This window comes from Anser cygnoides, chromosome 13 (assembly GCF_040182565.1).
Source record: "Anser cygnoides isolate HZ-2024a breed goose chromosome 13, Taihu_goose_T2T_genome, whole genome shotgun sequence".
Taxonomy (NCBI): domain Eukaryota; kingdom Metazoa; phylum Chordata; class Aves; order Anseriformes; family Anatidae; genus Anser; species Anser cygnoides.
In genome coordinates, this window is record NC_089885.1 from 15,486,664 (window position 1) to 15,506,674 (window position 20,011).

Genomic DNA, 20,011 nt, shown 5'->3' on the forward strand with positions numbered 1-20,011 from the left:
GACCATGATGAGGGAATTTTGCTGTCTTCACTGTCCTCTCAAGGGACCTTGATCTCTTCTCTTCATGGTCTTTAGGAAGAAACTGCCTAGTGGACAGAGAGAAGTCCTGCTAGTGAAACCCTGTGCAACCTTGTTTCACACTGGTAAAACTCATTTTCCCCATTTGTTTGACGATGCATCTTTTACGTCTTTTGTATGAGCTGCTGAGAGCTGTGGTTGGTGAACTCGATCATACAAAACTACACGTCAAAGTCAACATTGTACATTTGCATGACACTTTTTTTTTTTTTTTTTTTTTAACTCCAGAGAGTCCTTGAGCAGTCATCAGGATACTTCAGAGCTTATTTCCTCAATTTTTGGGCTGGGAAACTTGTGCAAGATTTTTGCTTTTTATAGTCCCAAGAGCTCTCTTCGCATTTCTTGGGTAGGCAGCCATCTGTGGCGTCTAACACTGTGGAACAGTGTTTAACAGAACCGAAATTACAGAACAAAATCAGGAAAAGACCGTGCAGATCCTTAGACTTGAATTTGTCTAAAGAAAATTCATCTCTCTAGCAGTATCAAGATTTTTACAATGAGATCAGAATTGATATGGGGGCACTATTAGCCCCTGAGAGGATATACTGCACCATCCTGATCTTTCTTACAGACTAATTTATTGTGTTGATAAACATGGGTGGTGCCAAGGGATCTTACCTGACCTCTGATAGTGAGGACTTTGGCTTTAATCATGGTTGGCATGACAGTTATTTACATTATCTATATTATTTCCATATAGTTTTATTATTTATTATATTATATTTATTATATATTATTATATTTATTATATATTTATATTTATTATATATTAAATATTATATTTATTATATATTTATTATATATTTATTATATATTTATATATTTATTATATTATTTCCATATAGTTTTCTATTTAAAATGAGGACTTCCAGAGGGAATACGTAAGGAGCTGTTTTTCTTAGATACCGCCACCCTATAAATTAGAAACATGGATCCCTTTATTTCAGGAAGTAAAATACAAAGAGTGGGTGACCAAGAATTGATTTCCTTGGATGTAGGAAAGGAAGACCAGAGGCAGAGCTCTTGACATGAGTCAAACAAACCCATGAACCTGAGGGAAGATGAGTGGTGTCTCTGCATAAGATGTCATGTCTGCACAGCTGGAACGCACTCACCGCTATGTATCCTGCTGATGGAGCAGAGAGGTTCTGAAGTCCTCTAACTAACTTCATTTTCTGGTTCATCCCCAGGAATAGTTGTGCAAAGAGCATGATTTATCATGACTGTTATGGTGATCTACCTTGATTTAGTGATGAAATTACAATGATGGATCATAGTTAATTATGATCATTAAAAGACATCAAAAATGTAATCGGCTGTTCATCATATACCTTATAAAGAAAAAAAAATACCTCAGATTTTTAAGGACTGGGTTTCTAGGTGTTGATAAAATTAGAACATGTTTTATTCATGCTGTGATACGGAGTTCTTTCTTCGCTGAACTCCTTGTCTGGGCATTTCACTTCAGAGGCACTGGGGAAGGATTTCAATGAGAATTTAATGCAGTATAAACCGTCATGGGTCCTAGTTTTTCCCCTGGCCCCATGGGGCACAGGTCATGCTCTCATGTGGCATGTCAAGGAAATCAGCAGGGCTGATCCATGGGGAGAGCCCATGAAACAATGCAAGTTGCAGATCAGCAGCCTGGCAAAAGCTATTTGGATTCTGGAAACACAAATTTGCCCCCATTTGACCTTGATTAAAGTCTAGCACAGTTTAATGAGGCAACATAAAATGCAAGTCAAATGCTCAATAGGGAGAATCTTGTCAGACATAAGGAACAATTGGGATCAAGTCAGTCAGAGCTTCTTTGGGGTTTTAATGACTTGTTAGATTCAGCTTTACTGTATGGTTTCATATAGAAAAAACAACAACAAAAAAAAGCAAGAGATAATGACTGAGGGGAGCATCATTAGTATTGGAGTGAAATGGCTAATGGCTCCAGATTGCTCACAGGTGTCAGAGAAGAAAAGTTTCTCCCTAGGCAGCAAGCTCTGTGATAACCACGAGCATTATTATTTGCACTGCAGGAGTGCCTATCAAGGTTAATGGAGACTCAGCCCCTTTTTTGCTGGGGAGCCATTAGGATTTGCACAGAGGAGAGGAAATGAGAAGACCGAGCTCAGCGCTGGCATCCCCGCCTTGGTGCACAATCCACTGAATGGAGTTTGGCAAGACTCGGAGAAGAACCATATGCTTGAAAGCAGGACATGGAACATTTGGTAAATATTACTATTATAATGTGTTACTATTATAATTCAGTACCCTAAAAGGAAAAGTAAGGTGTGATTTGATCGTGATCTGTAAGTCTCTGTCTGAGGAACAAACCTTCTTTTTGTTGGGCTCTTCTGTTTAGCAGACAAAGTGCAGGAGTCCATGAAGGAAGCTGAACACAGACATATCTATCCGTGACAGTAATTAACATTGGCACCACTTACTACATTTCCTTTGGATCCTCAGAGTATAGCTATGAGCAAATCAAAGCAGGATATGTTTTGAAAGAGGTTTGCTTTGATTTAAATAGAATTTAGAGAAGTCCAGTGGCCTCAATGATACAGCGCTCCAACTCAGATGATTGCTTATCCTGTTTGGCTTTAAAACCTGTAACACATTATTATGCCCCAGTTAACAGATGGCAAACTGAGGACCAAAGAAGATGTGCCCAAGGTCATACAAGGTTGGGAGACTCAAAGGGAATGAAAAACATCTGGTAACTGGATGTTGTAGTGAATCAGTGCTGGAGAGTGTCACTGAGAGTGGTCAGCCAGAGAAGCAGAGGTCTTTGAGTGGTCTTCTTTGAGGTGTTCGCTCCTGCAGGAGGCAGCTTGGTAGCATGTGCAGGTATTTATAGTGCAGTATTCACTGAGAAGTGAACACAGATCAAACCCAGTGGGGCACTGCTGGCTCACTTTTCACTCTTCTGGGGCAATGCTGTGGCTCACCTTGTGGGGTGTGAGGGCACGCTGAGCAGGACTAACTCCTGGGCTGCTCAGCAAGCGACCCGAGCAGCAACAACTCTTCCTCTTCTCACGTAGCTGAGACAGGTCTAAGTAGTCAGTTGGGGGTGGAGGTGGGACATTCGCAGGGAAGCTGGCACGCAGGAAGCACCATCGCAGCGTGATGGGACTGACTCAGATTTCTTCTTCCTGGAGTTGACAGTGTTCGGTCCCTGACCTGTTCACAGCCATGCCATGCCCTGTGCAATAATCTGGGTCCCAGTGAGTCACTATACAGCAAGGCTTCGACCTTTGTGTTTAGAATAGTTTCTCTTTTTGCCGAAAGGGCAAATACTTCCAAGGGAGTTTTCTTCCCATCTGTGGGCCTGGTGTGCACGTAACGTACTTTTCATCTTAAGAGCAAAGTGTTTTTGCAGAGACAATTGAATGAAATTAAGAATGGCACATCATGATCATTTATATCATGTGTATCTCAGAAAGTTCATCAATTCATATTACATTAGGGAATATGTAAACTAAATGTGCACTCATTTGGCATAGTCCTCAGAGCAATTATTCTTCAGTTGATTTAGTACACTTGATAAAAATAAAGGTTAAGGAGGATGTTAATTTGGGATATTTTTTTCCTGCTTTATAAAAAGTGTTAAAATGCAGATTAATTCCAGACTTTATAATACTGCATCCAATTCATTATCATATAAAAATAACTTGCATAAGTCAGAGGAACAGGCCCAATCCTCGTCTTCAAATACAGGGAATTTTGACATTGACTTCTATAGGAGAAGGCCCAATGTCAAAACCTAGATATAACATGAATTCGTGCCAGACACGTTACAGCTCTGCTAGGAACATCTTCATTGGAGCATAATAATTTGTGAGAGAGAGATGCGCTGTGAGCACTCCTGGGGTTGGGGGCCGTGGGCAAAATGTTGGTGGCAGAACTAATTCTAGTCTGAGGAGAAGAGAAAACCAGTGTCTTGAAATGTTGTTGCTTCCAAATCTCAGCCCATCAGACTCCCAAAGACCTACATTTTTTGTCCAGTTTTGGAGGTGGGAGAGTGTTGGCAGGACATCCTTAGGAGATAGTGAAAAGAGATAAAGCCACTGCAGCTTTTTTTCCTGAGTTCAAGAGAGAGGAGTGAAAAGCCTGCCAGTGCTGCCCTAAAATTGCTAATGAAAGAGAGTGAGAGAGGCATTTGCTTCAATATGCTCAGCCAAAATGGAATTTTCAGAGGAGTCTGGATAAAGACATCAGACACAAAGAAATCAGTACCTAATAAAAGAACTTACCTGAGTCAATCCTGCTGATTGGCTTCAATAGCAGACATGTGGGTGTTGAAGCAGAATTCACTGCAGAAGTTTAAAAAAAAAACACAAAATGAAGAGGAAAAAGAAAAATGACATGCAAGTTGTAGGGAATGCTAATGACATGACTAGGAAAGGATCCTTCCTCTGCAGGGTTAAGGAAGCGCTTCATAGCAGCCAGGAGGAGTGGTAGCAGTCTTTCTCTGAGGAATAAATCAGGCCTATATCCCAAAGTGAATCTGGGGGCAGACAGAGTGAAGGAAATCTTCCCAGAAGAAAGATGGGATTATAAAAGTGAATAAGGAATTACATGGGAGTTATATACGGGAGATTTCGCTGTAGAAAAATGGAGTTACATTTATAAACCTGTGGCTTATTTCAGAGTACTCTTATCCTTGGCTCTGCGATTGAGGAATTGCACATTTTCATCCTTTCTTTATTGCCTGCCCCTATCACTGATGCTGCAAGGACAACCCTCATGTCCCTAGAGATGCTTCAAACCCTTTCAACAATGGGAAAGGACTTTCTCTCTGGCTTCACCCCTGCACCCCATGCCCTGACCTCTCCCGTGTGCATTTGAGGTTTGCAGAGAGCCCCCACCCCCCATGGCAAATAAATCCCAGCAGCCATGGCCCAGCACCTGCAGCATTGGGAACCCACACGCAGGGAGCGAGAGGCGCTTGCAGTCCTTTTCCCGTCCTCAGCATCGCCACCCCCAGGAAATCTGCTTCCCGGGGAATTCTTAGCAACTGTGTCTGCTGATGCCAGGAGAGAAGGGGAAGCAAGCTCTGTGTTGTGCCCTTCCTGCACTGCCCTCTGTTCTGTGCCCAGGAGGGTCTGGGAGCTCCTTACAGACATGCATGAGTGAACAGGAAAGATTTTATTTTGCTCCTTTCAAATTGAGTTTATTTGGATTTTTGTATGTAGGAGACTGCAGGATTCATGAGCTATGCCAAGTTTCAGACTTCCTGGTCCAAATCCTGTTGAACCATGTGCATTCAATTCTCCTTCCTCCCCCATGCTCATGAGAGGCGGGGAAGCACTGGAACACCCTTCGTGTGCATCGCTGCAGAAAACAGCCTTGCTTTGGCTCAGGGAACGGGCAGTATGATTCGCACAGATCTTTCATCCTAAAAACAGTGATCTGAGGTTTTATTTCTATCATTTGCACGTTCTTGGTATTTTTTTTTTTTTTTGAGAGCACTATCCAAGGGTAGGCCTAAGGGTTTTTAATGTGGATTGTTGGTAACTCCAGCCTGCAAAGGGGTTTTTCTTCCTATTATCAGAAAGCACAGGCAAACCATGGTGCTATGCCTTGCTTCCATTAAGCTCATTTTTTGAACCAACTCTTAACGCTACACATTTGTACATTTTTGTAATAAGAGGAGCATGCTGAGCTGAAGTTCCTGAGATGCCAAATGTGATTTCACAGCCACTATCTGGATAGGATTGCCCTTTAATATCATCCAAGAGGTTCTTATACACTGAAATTGTTCTGTCATACATGGAATTGCCAAAGTAATTTGGAGTAAGTTATTTAATAAACTTTGCCTTGCTGTAATCCAAAAAAAAAAAAAAAAGTTTTTGATTTTCCTCATTCTGTTATTTCATGCTAGATAACTTGGATGAATAAGTTGTGGCCTGTCAAATGTATGCAAGTGATTAATTAATTGCACATTTCTTGATGCTAGGTTTTAAGTGTATTGGTCAGTTTAATTGGATCAGTAGGCCACATGGCATGCCTCTGATCTCCGGTAGGATGGATGCTGCTTCTTGAAAGAATCTTCCAAGAATAAAAATTCCTGATCAAGCATTTAAAGCAGGCATCCTGGATGAAATGCCAGGACGCAGGCAACCACAAACTCAATCAATTACGTAAGTGCTATCGGCATCCCGGAAAGTAAAGTGCTGCATTGTGCTAGTCTTTTTCCAAAACAGAATTTCAGCTTGAGAAAATATTCATAGAAGTATTACCTAATATTCACTTTGCCAAGCTCAGTGCTGCCAGAGAGTTCAGTTGTTAAAACACATGTAAAGTACAAGCTCAACTGAAGCAAATTTCTATGAAAATTATGTACAGAGCATGCCTTCATCCACTCCTCCTAGTTCTCGCAGTACTGATATTAGAGGGATCAGCAGCATCTCCCTTTGCACCATGTTTATCTCAGTTTTATATAACCTGAATGCTGTGTATATTCTGGCTCTGTCATTAATTTTAAGCTAGGTCAAATTCATACATATTAGATAATAAGCATTTTTAGTCCCCAAATGTGTGCGTTAATTAATTTTATTTCATCTAGTGTAATTGTCCTTATAGCTCTGTGCTCATTAAAAGAAGAGGTTGAGAATCCTCCTTTGTGCTAGGCTTAATTTGGGAAGAAATCACAGAAGCTGCCTTACAACTTCTCTGTCAATGCAGATCAGTTGTGACTTGCAAGCAACTCCCCTCCTCCCAACCACTATTACTGACTCAGGAGTCATTTCCAATTCCTCGGTGTAAGCACACATCACTCTAAGGAGACAGAAATTACATCCAAGGCAGTAGAAATAGCCAGGAAGACCTAGTTTCATATATTTTCCTTTTGAAAGATATGAGTGTGTTGTACTGAATGGAAATACGTACACTGAAGCAGGTGCTGAAGGTCTACCTGCTCAGGCTCCTCATCCAATTAATTTGTCCAGTGTCTGAACCTGGGCAAAAGTGGGCACTGATGCTGAGTGTCTCTTCCAGCGTGAATTCCCCTTACAATAGCTTTCCAGTGTGTAGCTGACAGCACATATGGGTGATCAGCTATAGTTTATTAGCAGGTCATTGGTGATCAGGTGGACCTTGCCATACTTGGTAAGGATTCTGCAACTTTTTTTTTTTATCTAATGTTTTTAGCAGGACTTGAGTGCCCCAGACTTGTCTTTCCTTCTGCAGTGTCAATCACTCAAGCCTTGAAACTACTGTAGCTACATCGCTGCCAGTTACTGTTCATTAAAACACCTATTTGTCATTTATCAAGAATTTATAAATGAATCCTGAATAGGCTGGTCTCTCTATAAATCCTTCGGTGCTGTTAGTGCTGGACATCTTTGAGTCCTCTTGCATGTTTCTGACTGGCTTTTGCTGTGAGAGAAGGGCTCTTCGGGGCTTTTTAAAGTGGAGCCAACATTTGAGATGTTGTATTTATACAGGACGTGCGGATCCCTCTCAGTTCTCATTGATCACAGCAGAAGATGAAGACACTCAGCACCTGCTCAGTTTGCAAATATCCCCCGGTGGAAGGCTAAACAGAGCTTCTGCCTCTTGTCCCCCCAGATTTCACTTGCAGTTGACATCCTTCCTGAGTTGACTAGACATGTAATACTGAATAACACATTTTAGCTTTGAGTTCGCTACTTTGAGGTGTCTCTGTAAAATGTATGAGGCACCAGCTGGGGTCTTGGCTTCTTTGGTGAACTTGTGAAGACGTGATCAGTTAGGAAGCATTGGAGGAGGATGCAGTCCCAAAGGGAACATGCCCTCCCGGAAAGTGATCCATAGGGAATATAACAACTCAACCTCTGCTATAAATACGCCATTTCTCCTCATCAGAAGAGAGCAATGGGCTCTGTAGCATGTCCTGGTGATCATCAGACATGCGCAGTTTCCTGACCGAAGGGGGAAAGGTAGTCCAAGCCTGAGGGTCTTGCAGATACTCCCCTTCCAGCTAATGGGCTTTCACAGAAAATGCCTCTGATGGCACTGCACGGGGGAGTCTGTCTTTCTCTATCCCCCTTGAGGTTTTTTTTTTTTTTTTGCACCATTTTTGCAATGCTGATCTTCTGAGCTAACGTCTTGAATTCCTCGCCTACTAATGCAGTGTGGTCCTTTGAGACCCCTGGGCGTATTTAATTTCATGCATGTGTAAGATACCTTTTCCCTTTTGGCACTATGATACCAGCTGCAGTCACTTTAACCACTGCCAGTCAATCCTAGTTATCAGAATCTGTTCAGGGGACAGGAGGAGGGAGAAGATAATGGATTTGCCTTGAGAGCTCATCTAGAAATGCAACCCTACGCAGCAGACTGCCTATGTAATGTATTACTTTTTAATAATGTAAATATATTAACATCAGAGCAGTCTTCTCAATCTTCAGTACCTAAACATTACATCTCTATCAGAAGCAAACGTAATTAGATATTATAAATATGAGAAATATCGGGACATTAACATAAAGAGCACCAATAGGTTGCTTTGCTTGTCACGTAATTGAAAAGCATTAAGGGTGCACTCTGCTGCGCGCTAGCACGGTAAGCGAGGATCAAGCCTAATGTGAAGGTACAGCTCCGGTATGCAGAGCCTCACCCCACATAACTTCACAGGAACACTGTCAGGGTTTTTTTTAGGTCTGAAAGTTAACATTTCTGTAAAGTTGATTAGCATTTGCAAATGTTCATCAGTGACTCTCTGTGCCATTCTCTAATCAGCAGCGTTTGCTCTCTTGGTTATTTAATGGTATTAGCGGCAGCAAAAGTGGAACCATTTGTTTCAGGCCAAGCAATCATAATCCTGCTCACTCTGGATGCTGGTATTTAAATATGCGTGGGATGCTGTTTTCATCCTACATTCCTGTTCTGTAAGATTTCTGCTTTGCAAAGTTTTCCAGTCTCTTGGTCTTCTGCTTAGCATCCTCCAGGTAAGCCTGGAAATGCAAAAATGTCAACCATTTTAAATAAGGTACAAAGCCAAAATGACATATGAAGATTTTACACTTCCAGAGCAAAAAGGAATTATTTAGCATGGCTCTACTGGGAGTATAGACTTACTCTGAGAAAAATGGGATGTTCTGAATGACTTTCTGGTGATGAAATCTTTGGAGTAGCCCAAGAGAGAAAGTCAGGTCCATGTTGCTGGGGTAGATTAGATCCACACTAGAAGATATCTAATCTTGGCTGGAAGACAGCTCAGTGGTGCTTTCCCAACTGGTTGCACAACGGGCCTCTTTCTTAGGCTGGTCACCTCCTCCCTGTGGGCTCACAGGCTCTAGATGAGCACCTGGACTTACATTATTGGCGTGCAAAGGGGAGGATGAGCTAAGAACCAGTACAAGTTGCCCCTCTTCTCTCGTCCTGCACTGTGCTGTTTCTCTGCCTGGGGCTGCTGCAGCCCCGGAGCCAGGTGGCCGGGGCTCACCGGGTGTTGTGTCGAGGCAGTCGGAGGTGGCAGGGCTCCTGCGGGCTGCTCAGGAGCAGTCTGTCACTGGGAATTCTGCATATTTTTTCTTCAAGACTTGCCGTTTCCTGGAACTGGCCTCATTCGAAATTTTGATGCCAAGTCTTCTTTCACCTTCTTCTGTTTCTCTTTCTTTATACTCCTTGTTCTATAATTAGTTGAATTTCTGTCTCTGCTTTGCTTCTTCCTTTGTCCTTTTCCCAGCTCTGCTCTTAGATCTCTCTCTTCTTTACTTTCTGTCTGCCCTCTCATGGCTGGATATTTATTTGCTTATTTTAATTTCTCTGGTGTGAAACCCTTTCCTGCACCACATCTCACAGACATCAGAGGATCCTCGCGGCCCCTTGCCATCCACCCCATGCCACTGCCCGCGCTCTCCCCTTGCTCTCTCCTCCTCTACGAGTTGTGCTGTTGCTCTGCTGTCACTGCCATGGTAACTTCAAAAAGACATGGCCATTTGATATACCGGGAGAAGGAGAAGTCTGCGGGAGTGTGTGTGCGTGTACATATATATGCGCCAGGGGAGGGAACGGGATATCCCTTTCCTTTTTCTTTTCATTTTTATATTCAAAGCATTTCATCAGAGCTGCTGAGAAGAGGCTCCAACTCACAGGAGCAGTGCCTGGCTGTGGGACAGGAGCTGTGTACCCCATCTCGCTGCCCATCTTGGGGTGGCCTCGCAGGCAGCCGTGGCACCGTGTCCTGCAAGGGATGCTCGTCTGCTCCCTGTGCCCGACTCACGGCTCTGCAGCAACCAGGAGTTAAAATAAGGCGGCAACATCTTAAAAGTCTAAACCATGGGAAAGAATAGCTCTGCTCCTGAGGGGAAACATATGGGGCATTAGGAACGCTTTCCCCAGCTTGCACATTTATACTTGAAAGTTAACAGGAAAAGAAAACAAACACAACAGCTTCAAACCAAACAAGCCGTAGGGGCTTGCGGGCTGTGGCGGCTGCCAGGGTGAAAACCAGTGGTGCATTGTGGTGGGGATGGGGCCAGGGCGGCTCAGCCACATGTGTCCCCCCCAGAACGGGAGAAGGGGCTGTGGGCTTTTGCTGAGTGTTTGGGTCTGGAAGTGGAGCCAGAGAGGCTGGCCTTGCCCAGCAAGTTCCCACATTACCCTGCTAATCCCAGCTGTTGTGCTATTTGGGAGCATGCGGCACCCTGCAACCAAACCCTCCAGCACAGCCCTCTGGGGATGTTGAAGCTGCAGTAGAGGCTGTCCCCAGGGCATTCTTTCTATTTTGCAGAGAACTGATGGCACCATCGGCAGATTTATCCCTTGTCCCACCATAAGCAGCAGGGCCCAGTGTGGGGACTCTGCGGGCATGTCCTCATCCCTGCTCTCTCTTTTTTGCTGCTGGGGATGGCACGTCCACCTTGGCATGAGGCAGGTTGGAAAGCAGCTTTTCTGTGGTATGGAGCTGGGGAAGAACAAACCCAACACTCCGCAGGGACTAAGCAGGGGATTCCCTGCAAATATTTCCTCGTAAATACCCTCTTGTGGCTTTTAATATGACTGAGGAGGAAGAAGGAATAACCCGGGACAGCAAAACTAAAACCTGGTTTTCTAATCTGTGAAAACCGAGCAGGGAAAATATAGAGGAAAGAGCCAACAGCAGTGACCCTCCATGGATCCTGAAGCAGGTCCCTGAAATGATGCTGTGCCCAGCTCGCCCTGTCCCCAGCCACCTCACGTGTGTATGGCTCTGTAGAGCGCCTTAAATGACTGTGCGAGGGGCAGGGAGGCTGCTAATGAAGCAAGATGTAGCTGCAGCCTGCTCCCTAATGCAGCGCTAACTCACTCACAGCCATTACCTTCATTTTAATAGCATCGTGGTGAAGCTGTATGAATGCAGATTTTTTTTTTTCTTTTTTCATTACTGAGTTATTCATGAAAGGGTTGGACCAGATGCACATGTTCCTATTCCTCAGCTTACTGGTGGTGGTTTTCCTGTGTACTCACCAGGAAGATGCAGCTTGAGGCTTGCTGGGAAAAACGCACTCCATCTTCTTCAGCCCTGGAGAGAACTAGAGGCCTGCTTTGAAAGGCAGGGGCAGGTTGGCCTTGATACTGGTCACACCAGGATATTTTATGCAGCTTTTGAACTGTGGAAGCTCCTCGGCCTTGGCTCTGTGTCCTTGAGAGGAGCTGCAGGGCAGCCATGTCCTCAGGCCCCTGGGAAGCTGGGAGTGGTGGTGGTTGTGGTCTCACAGGAGATTTTCAATGAAAAGAGTAATAAAATGAGAAAAAGGAAAATGTCATTCAGGTTAATTTTGGTTTGATTTTCACCTGAAAGCATTAAAAAAATTAGAGGAGACTTCTAAATGAAATGATGTTCTGAGCTGAAAAGACCTGAAAGTCTGCTATTGAAGGCTTTGACTTCCATTTTTATTTTTTATAAGGAAATAGCAGAAATGCACAGATATGTTTTGATGCTTAAACTCCATTTATTTTTGTTGGAAAGGTTGTTTGGCTGTTTGGTTTTGTTTTCACCGGCTTTGTATTGGAAAGAAAACATCCTGGATGCAAATGTGTGATCCAGGAGGGAGCCTGTGAGTCTGCCACCAAACGCATCTTTTCAGCACAAAATGTCTCCAACGCCAGAATACTGGGTTAATTTGCCATTTTTCCAGGGCTACATGCAAACTGTTCAGTTGATTAGCAATGTGCAAACACCCACCACAGCATACACCAGTGCTCATAAACTGATAAATAACAACAAATTAGTGGCTGTGTTTTCTCCCCAGATCTGTTTTGTCCTCTTCACTGCTGCCCAGCTCCAGTACCTGGTGTAAAATCCGTCTGTCTTCCCCAGAACCACCTTTAACTTTCATGACCGCTTGCACTCGCTTTGTTTTCTTGCTGCACTCACCCTTCCCCTCTGTTTGCAGTCCCTGAGCTCGGTGGTGCTCAGCGTGGGGCTCATCGCCAGTGGTGAGGGGCTGGGAGAGGTGCGGGTGTGGGGATCAAGGTGCCGTTGGCCCACCACGGAGGAGGAGGCTGGAACAGGCGGATTTGGGAGCTCCATCACGGGAGCCGCAGGAGGATCTGCTCCCTCTGGGAAAGGACAGGCTGGATGCTTTTCATTATGCTTCCCTCATGTGCATGCATATGTATGAACGGAGCACGCTGGTGCGTGTGCGTATGCATGTGCACGGTGGGAGATGGAGAGGGAGGTTTATGCATCGAGCTGTCCGGAGGACCGGCTCATGCCCACAGCAAGCGGAGGGACGGACCGGTCAGCCTCTTCGGACCAGGAGATGTGGGTCCCTGAGCACTGTGGTGATGGGGCTGCCCCCAGCCCTGCTGCGGGAGCCACTGCAAAACCTCAAGCGCAACAGGACCGTGGTGCTGAGCCTCTCTGCTCCCCCTCTTTTTGCCTACCCCCTTTAGCCACGGCTGTGAGGAGGTCACAGGGCTTTTCTCTCTAGCCGTTCAGATGAGCTTCTTGTTGCTGGAGCAACGTGGAGCAGCCTGAGCAGCCCCTGAGTACCTGGTTCCTAAAAGAGCGCTCTGTCGTCACAGCCCTCCCATATTTATGAGGCAGCCTTGCAGGCAGAGGTGGGTGCAGCGCTCCCCTGCCCGCTCCCCTCCTGCCTGCCACTCACACACCCGCTGTACCTCAAACACGCAGAACCCAAATTCTCCTCAGGAAAACAACAAAACCTCACGTCTCTTCTCACATAGCTGAAAAAAAAAAAAAAAGAAGAAAAGAAAAGAAAAAAAGGATGTTTTAGATTGAGCTCATCTTTTTCAAAACTTCCTTTCTCTTTGTCCTTGAAGAAAATCTCTTGGTTTCTTCTTTCTGGTCCCTTCGAATGAAATTCCTAGCAGGGACACCTTGTCAGCTTTTTTTCTTGGTCTCGAATACAATGTTTCAAATGAAATGCCTTTTTTAGTCTCATCTACTTCATCTACAAGAAGATGGGTGAAAAATCTATTTTCTTTCTTCTTTTAAAAGAATTTTTTTTTCTCCTCCAAGTGGCCTTATGGCTCCTTTTAAGAAATTATATAACAAATTGTGGAAATCTGGAAGGGAGCTGGTAGTTTGATTTCTTTAAGACTCTCCCTTCTGCCACTAAGACAAAGAAAGGCAGAGTAACATTCAATAGGCAAAAAATAAAAATAAAAAAATCAAAGTTACTGTTTGGCTTTTGAACAAGGTGCAAATTAGTGAGTATTTGTTAAAATTTGAGACAGCAATTGTCTAAGAAACATATTTTCAAAGAGGAGAAGGTTTTTTTCTTCTTAAATAAAAAAGCCCCCAAACCTTCCTTTCTTTTAACTTCAAAAGGGAGCCAGATTGCAGAGGAAGAGAGAAAAAGCTCAAATCTTCTCTGAAGGGAAGCAAGTAACTTAGTCAAAGTGATCTTATTTGTGAGGGAATAATTTTCTACTCACTTTTTTTTTTTTTAATTTTAGATTTTGATCAAGTGATTTGTACATTGTTAACTAAGCTGATCACACCTCTGCCCTTCCTATGGAGATGTCCAGTGGCCATTTATTTGAGAATGTCTCGGATTATGCTGAGACCTGTCTGTTTCAGGACACTTCATCAGCAAGCACCCGAGCCAGGCTAGGGCAACAGTATTGCCAGAAGTCATCATACAGGAGGAAACTGAGGTGTGTGGTGGCAGGACAGCATGGGTAGGGTTACCTGGAGGAGGTGTCTGAAGGCAGGCACACATCCTCCTTTGCTCAGTCCTTCAGGCCAACCCCCAGCACCCTTACATGGAGCCATGCGAAGCAGAGGGAGTTTTCTCTCTGCTGCTCTGTATTTTGGGAAGCTGTTTGCAGCAGAACAACAGTGCATGAAAATGCTTCCAGTTCTACAATGGCATTTTGCGCCTGCTTCTGCAATGACGCAAGGAGCAGCAACACACTAGTGTTTAAGGTTAGGCATGTATCCAAGTCTTGGTGGCAGATAAGTGGTGCGGGTCCAGCCTGGGGTCTCTAGCAGCTACTACATTTGCAAATAAACAGTGATGTTAAAGAGGGATTTTCAGGTGCGACCCATAGGTATTTCATGTTTATGCACGTGATAATCTCTGGAAAAATGAAGCCTGCTAAAGGATGTTCTTGTGATTTATCCATGAAAGCTAGCTTCAGCCTTGTCCAGACTAATATTAACCCTTGTATGTGTTTATATATGCAGCATCTGCTGAGTCTTTGGCTGGGCTTGTAGATTTGACATTGAACTCCTCATTTCAATCTAAACTTTAATAACGTAAGGGTTGCCACAGCGGAACAGAGCGACGATTCATCCCGGGGCTGGGTCTGCCAGTGGCCCATGCCAGATGCTTCAGAGGAGATTGCAGAGCATCATCATACAGCTAATTGTTGGGAACACGTCCTCCCGCTGCCAGCTGGTGTTCATCAGCTATGTGTCCTGCAGCACCAGGGTCTGATGAAAATAGCCATGTTTAGTGCCTGCCTTCAATCAGAAGAGCACAAACACTGGTGAATGAAACCCCTCATATGGCGGGCATTGTGTTGGTGCTATCTGTTGATTGTCTGGTATCAAAGGACCAAGAGCTGGCCTCCTGGACGGAGGTTCAGCAGTTACAATCACCGGATGATAGCAACAGCATAGGACCCAACATATGAAGGGCTTTGTTTGCTGATGGTTTTACAAACCCTGTAGCCAGAGCTGAGCTTCGGCTGGCCCTGCCAGTCTTTGGAAGATGAGCACTTCCCCCTCTGTTGGAGAGCAGCAGAAGCTATTCTTGTAGCTGTCTAGCCCTTCTTTGAAAGTTAGTAAGCTTTTTTTTTCTTTTTTTTTTTTTTTTTTTTCCCCTCAATAACCTACGGCAAAGTCCTACAGGCTAATTATATGTTTCATTTTAAATCCTTTAATTTTTTTGTAGTTCAAATAGATAACTGTGTTTTTCTCCCACATCTTTGATTCAGATGGATGATTTGCTTCATTAATTGATATGTGGAGGAGGGGGCCTGGAAGTGAGCTATATTTATGCTTCAAAATAATCTTTTCTCCACTTTTTTTTTTTTTTGTCTGAGAATCCTCATATTTATTTCAAAATTATCCTGAAGTGAATGTCATCAACCTTTGTCCAGAAGACTTTTGCTGGATTAATTAGCCTATAATGAGTCTACTTCTGGTTCTCTTTGATTTCCAACTTGCAGGTTGCCTGATGTCAGGCTATATCCAGAAATCACCCTCCTAGTTTCCATCCTGGGCTGTCAGTGCAAGGAGGAGGGCAGGGTGCTGGGGCTGCTTGCAAAAACTGGGATTTTGGTCACTGAGGTGCAAACACACATGGGAGGTGCTTCTTTTCTGGAGGTGCTGTAGGCAACCAGTGAGCCCCAAAATGAGCCATGGTCCTATCTTTGGGGGTTGGCACTAGCATTGCCACACTGCCCTGGATTCACCTCCCAGAGGGGAAGCTTTGTGGAGCTGTGTCATTTGGCTTCAGCTCTTCCTCTTCCTGGCCAGACGGAGAACCTTGTGTGGGTCCAGGCCCTACAAACCAGGCACCAACGCAAATTGTCCCAGCTTGCTGCCATGCCACCAGCCAACCAAGCTCCAAGCTCCTGGGGAGTTTTCCAGCACTGCCGGCTGCTTTCTCCTTGTCGTCTCTCTTTTTTTTTTTTTTTTTTTGGCTTTCAACATACTTTGGTGAAAAATGGGTGTGAATCATTTTCCATTGCAAAAAATGCTTTTTTTAGGAATGCAACATCTTTTGAAGTGAAATGCCAGGAATCTCACAAGCTGAAGCTGAAATGTGCTGGTTGCGACATTAGGTGCTAACAGTTGGCAAAGCCTGAGTCCCAGTGGCTAAAATACCAGAGAAAAGAGCAGGCACTTCCTTGGCTTATCAATTCTGTCTGTCTCACCTGTCTCACTTGTGCGACATGCAGTGAGGGCAGGGCTCGGCTTGGGCTGACTGGCTGGCTGGCTGAGTGACACATTTCACAGGCAGCTTTTTATGGCGCTCATCATGGTGACGGTCTGATTGCCTCCCAAGTGCTAATGAATATCTCTTGCAGTGGATCTACGAGGTAGGAAAATATTATTCTCTCTGATTTCCAGATGAGACTGATCCATGTGGATGCATTTGCCTGAGACTGGCTGTTCCCCATGAGGGCAGTGATGCTGTCCCATGCCCTTGCTGTGCGTACGCTCCCTGTTTCAGTTGCAATAAAATCTTTCCTCCAATAGCTTGGGTCAACCTTCAGATCACTGTAAGGCTGTAACCACTGGAGGTGTATCCTGGCTGTCTGCCGAAGTTTCAGGCTCTGCTGCCTCTTTTTGAGCAGCATCTGGGACATGCCTGAGCCCCAGCCCAGGTCACAGGACCTCCGTCCATGACCCTGCACCAGGTGAGGTTTGTTTGCTCCCTCTTTCTCCATTGCACAAAAGTAGCCACAGATGCACCATTTATAGGCAGATAAATGCTTGTTGCAGAAAGATGCTTGTTGTAGGTCAGTGCCAGGAGGAGGATGGCTCGGGTGGCAGCTCCTGAGAAAACACGATGAAGCCTCTGCCCTGGTCTACTCTGACCGGAGCTGAGCAGCCAGCTCAGCTTGCCCTCTGGCTGGAGAGGTGGCACGTATGGATTTTGATAACTTTCTTCTGGTTAAAGGTCACTTCACACTTTAAATATTCATGCTCTAAGGACATTAAATAAATAATGCTGAACTTGTTAAGCTGAGTAGGTTGCAACTTTTGCATTTTGTGCCTCGTTTCCAGTCGAGATCTGACACCAGGCTGCTGAATGCAAGCTGTGCCCTGGTTAGGGAAGATTTGGTTTTTCAAACCCTCTTAGCTGCTAGCTGGGTGTGCAGAGCAGGACTGAAGCAGGTTGCTTACAGGTCTCTAAAACAGGTGTCTGTGATTGCTGCAGGCTGCTTTCTTCTCACGAAGGGGAAGAGAAGTGCTGTAAGCAGACACCTTTGCCTGTTGGTCTGGGTGGAGCGCAGTCGTTCTGCCCAAGCTCAGGGACTCCTGACAGGGCTGCCCGGCTCCCCATCTGCGCTTTCATTGTGCGCATTCCAATGCATTGCCTGTGGAATCTACATTAAATGACAATTGTGAAGAAATCCCCATGGTGTGAGATTGAAAATAAATGGCCAGCATCTCTTATTTTATTTTTACTCTGGTTGGTTGTTACCAGAATATCCCACGGTGCCTAGGGACTTGTGGTTCAATTCAGATGCTCGTATTTGCAAAAGATGGTTAATGAATATGAGGTTTCAAGGTAGGAGCCTCTCAGTGACATGAGATTTATGTAGAGACAGTTATTATAGTTTTTTCCCCCCCTGTCTGCTTCAGAAGGCATATGAATCACCAGATGAAGGCCTCCTGTATTTGTAAATCAGCTGAAACATAACACTGATGTTGGGAAGTTGTACTGAGTTAACTGAGCAACTTCTCAATCTCAGAGCTTTACATAACCCCTTCTTAACGCACTGTTATTTCCTTTATAGATAGACTCATAAATTACTCCTGGTACACAAAATGCGTGGGAGGCTGCCTGTTTGCTCAGCATGGGACCAAGACCTGCACATTCAAATATCGGCAGACAGCTGGAACACAATCTGTGAAAAGGCACTCAGAGCCTCCAGGTCTATTAAATACAAACTCAGAACATCTACTGAGAATTTTATATCTTGCATTACAGGGGTAATGCCAAAAAGAATAGGTGCGATACCCCCGGGACTGTGTCAGTAAATGTAGCATCAGAGTATCCAAACAATCTTTCTTTTGTGGCTAGGTGGATCAGTGTGCATACAGGAGAAGTGGATGAATATGTATGGTTGTGCATGAACACATATTTGTGGGTGTGTGAATGCATACATTTATATATATATTTATATATAGATATTTGAGAAAAAGTGATTAGCCTGCAATAGCTAAATTCCATTTGGTATCCCATGTTGTGCTGAGCTCTAACCACGTAGAGTCAGGAAATGCTTTGCTTTGGGTTCTACAGTTGTTGTTGCCACAGCCCAGTAAAATTGTAATGTATGCAGAACGTGAGTTGCCCTTCTCTGAAGTTATTTCCTTCCTGATATTGGGAGACCTCCATCATGGACAAAGCTGCCATATTTGTTTTCAGCAGCATGTCTGATGAATATCCAGTTTTTAGCAGACACGTGAGGCTTGAAGATGCAGTTGTTAGACTAATGGGAGCAAAGGGAGCCAGGGCCAAGATTACAGAGCACCACGAAAGAGCCTCTGGTTAAACTTCTGCATCATTAGTCCTATGTGTGTGGCAATTTTTGACTTTTTTTTTGTCTTACTGTCTGAATTCTTCAAAAATCACTGTCTGATTCTGAAATGTAGTCCATGGACCAGTGCTTAACCCAAATCCTCCCGTGGAGTGTGATGGCATTTACATAGCTTTCACCTAGTGTAGATGCACAGACTTTACCAATATATTTTAATTTCCTGGTACCCAGAGCTAGTAATCAAAATTTTGAAACATGTTTTACTTAGTCTTTAATCTAAAGACCACCTCGTGATTGAGCTGTTTTTGAATATGAGCCAGATATGTTTCCAGCTGCGAATAAGGACCAGGTATTCAGGCTAGTTATAAGTTGGATTTGATTAGCAGCGTAATCCATTGGGCATGGAAATGTTTCACGAACATTTCAAAGCATGTCTGGATGCTCACGGGCTGCAGTTGTCTACCATGCAGGCGCTGTTGGATATAGCTTGTTTTGGAGAGAAAGCATCTGATTATGAAAGGAATAACACATTCAGGTTTCACATTGTAGTGTCGTCCAGAAAGTTATATTGAGAGCTGACTGCGGTGACGTGACCTGGGCTGCGCACTGAAAATGCACTTTACCTTGGGTGCTTGGGGAAGGCGAGTGCAGGAGGACGGCTGGGAATGCACCATGGCCGTTCCTGGCCAGCTGTCTTGCTGTGGGGTATGCGCTCCCTGGATTTTCTGGGGAAGGGGGCGAGTGGTTGAGATGCATCAGCCTCATTTCTGCATCTAAGGTAGCATCTAAGGCAGAGGATGCAAACCTACCTGCGTCATTTTCTTGAGATCCCAAAGGGCTGTGCCACAATTTGCTGTGCCAGTGTGAAACCAGGTCTGAGCCCACCCTTCTGTAACAAGCAGATAGGGCAGGAACGAGCAATCACACTGTACGGCAGGTGTGATGGAGAGACGTGCGTTTGTGACGTGGTCTTGAGGGACTGGAAATATAGAGATCAGAAGCAAATCAAATCCTCTATGTTTCTCCTAAGAAATCAGTTGTTTCTGGAATATTTTTGTCTCTTTCAGGAACAAGGTGTGGTCAGGAGAGAAGAAGAGAGATGTGAAAACAAAGAATACTCTCTGCGTGGCTCTATTTCAAAGCAAAAAGCCTCTGGTGGGTTTGACTAGTGCTGGGAAGAAAGCCCGTTCTTTTGCCAGGGTAGTTTCTTGTTCACATCTAACATTATTTAAGTTGCACCATGTTTTTTTACCTTGGTGTATCCTTCGGTCAT

General features: G+C 44.4%; 1 protein-coding gene across 4 annotated transcripts in view; it reads left to right on the forward strand.

The window, feature by feature from the left end:
- PCDH19 (protocadherin 19) overlaps window positions 1-20,011 on the forward strand; it is a 175,970-nt gene that overhangs the window by 114,809 nt on the left and 41,150 nt on the right. The window contains exon 6 of one of the 4 annotated variants that reach the window (XM_048077359.2): window positions 2,109-2,368. The exons of 1 other annotated variant lie outside the window; for it this stretch is intronic. In XM_048077359.2, coding sequence (XP_047933316.2) covers window positions 2,109-2,189 — 81 coding nt within the window. In that variant the 3' untranslated portion in view covers window positions 2,190-2,368. Of the gene's footprint in view, window positions 1-1,025; window positions 1,926-2,108; window positions 2,369-20,011 lie in introns of those variants that run through there. 2 more of the 4 variants (XM_048077369.2, XM_067005022.1) reach the window with 2 other exon arrangements.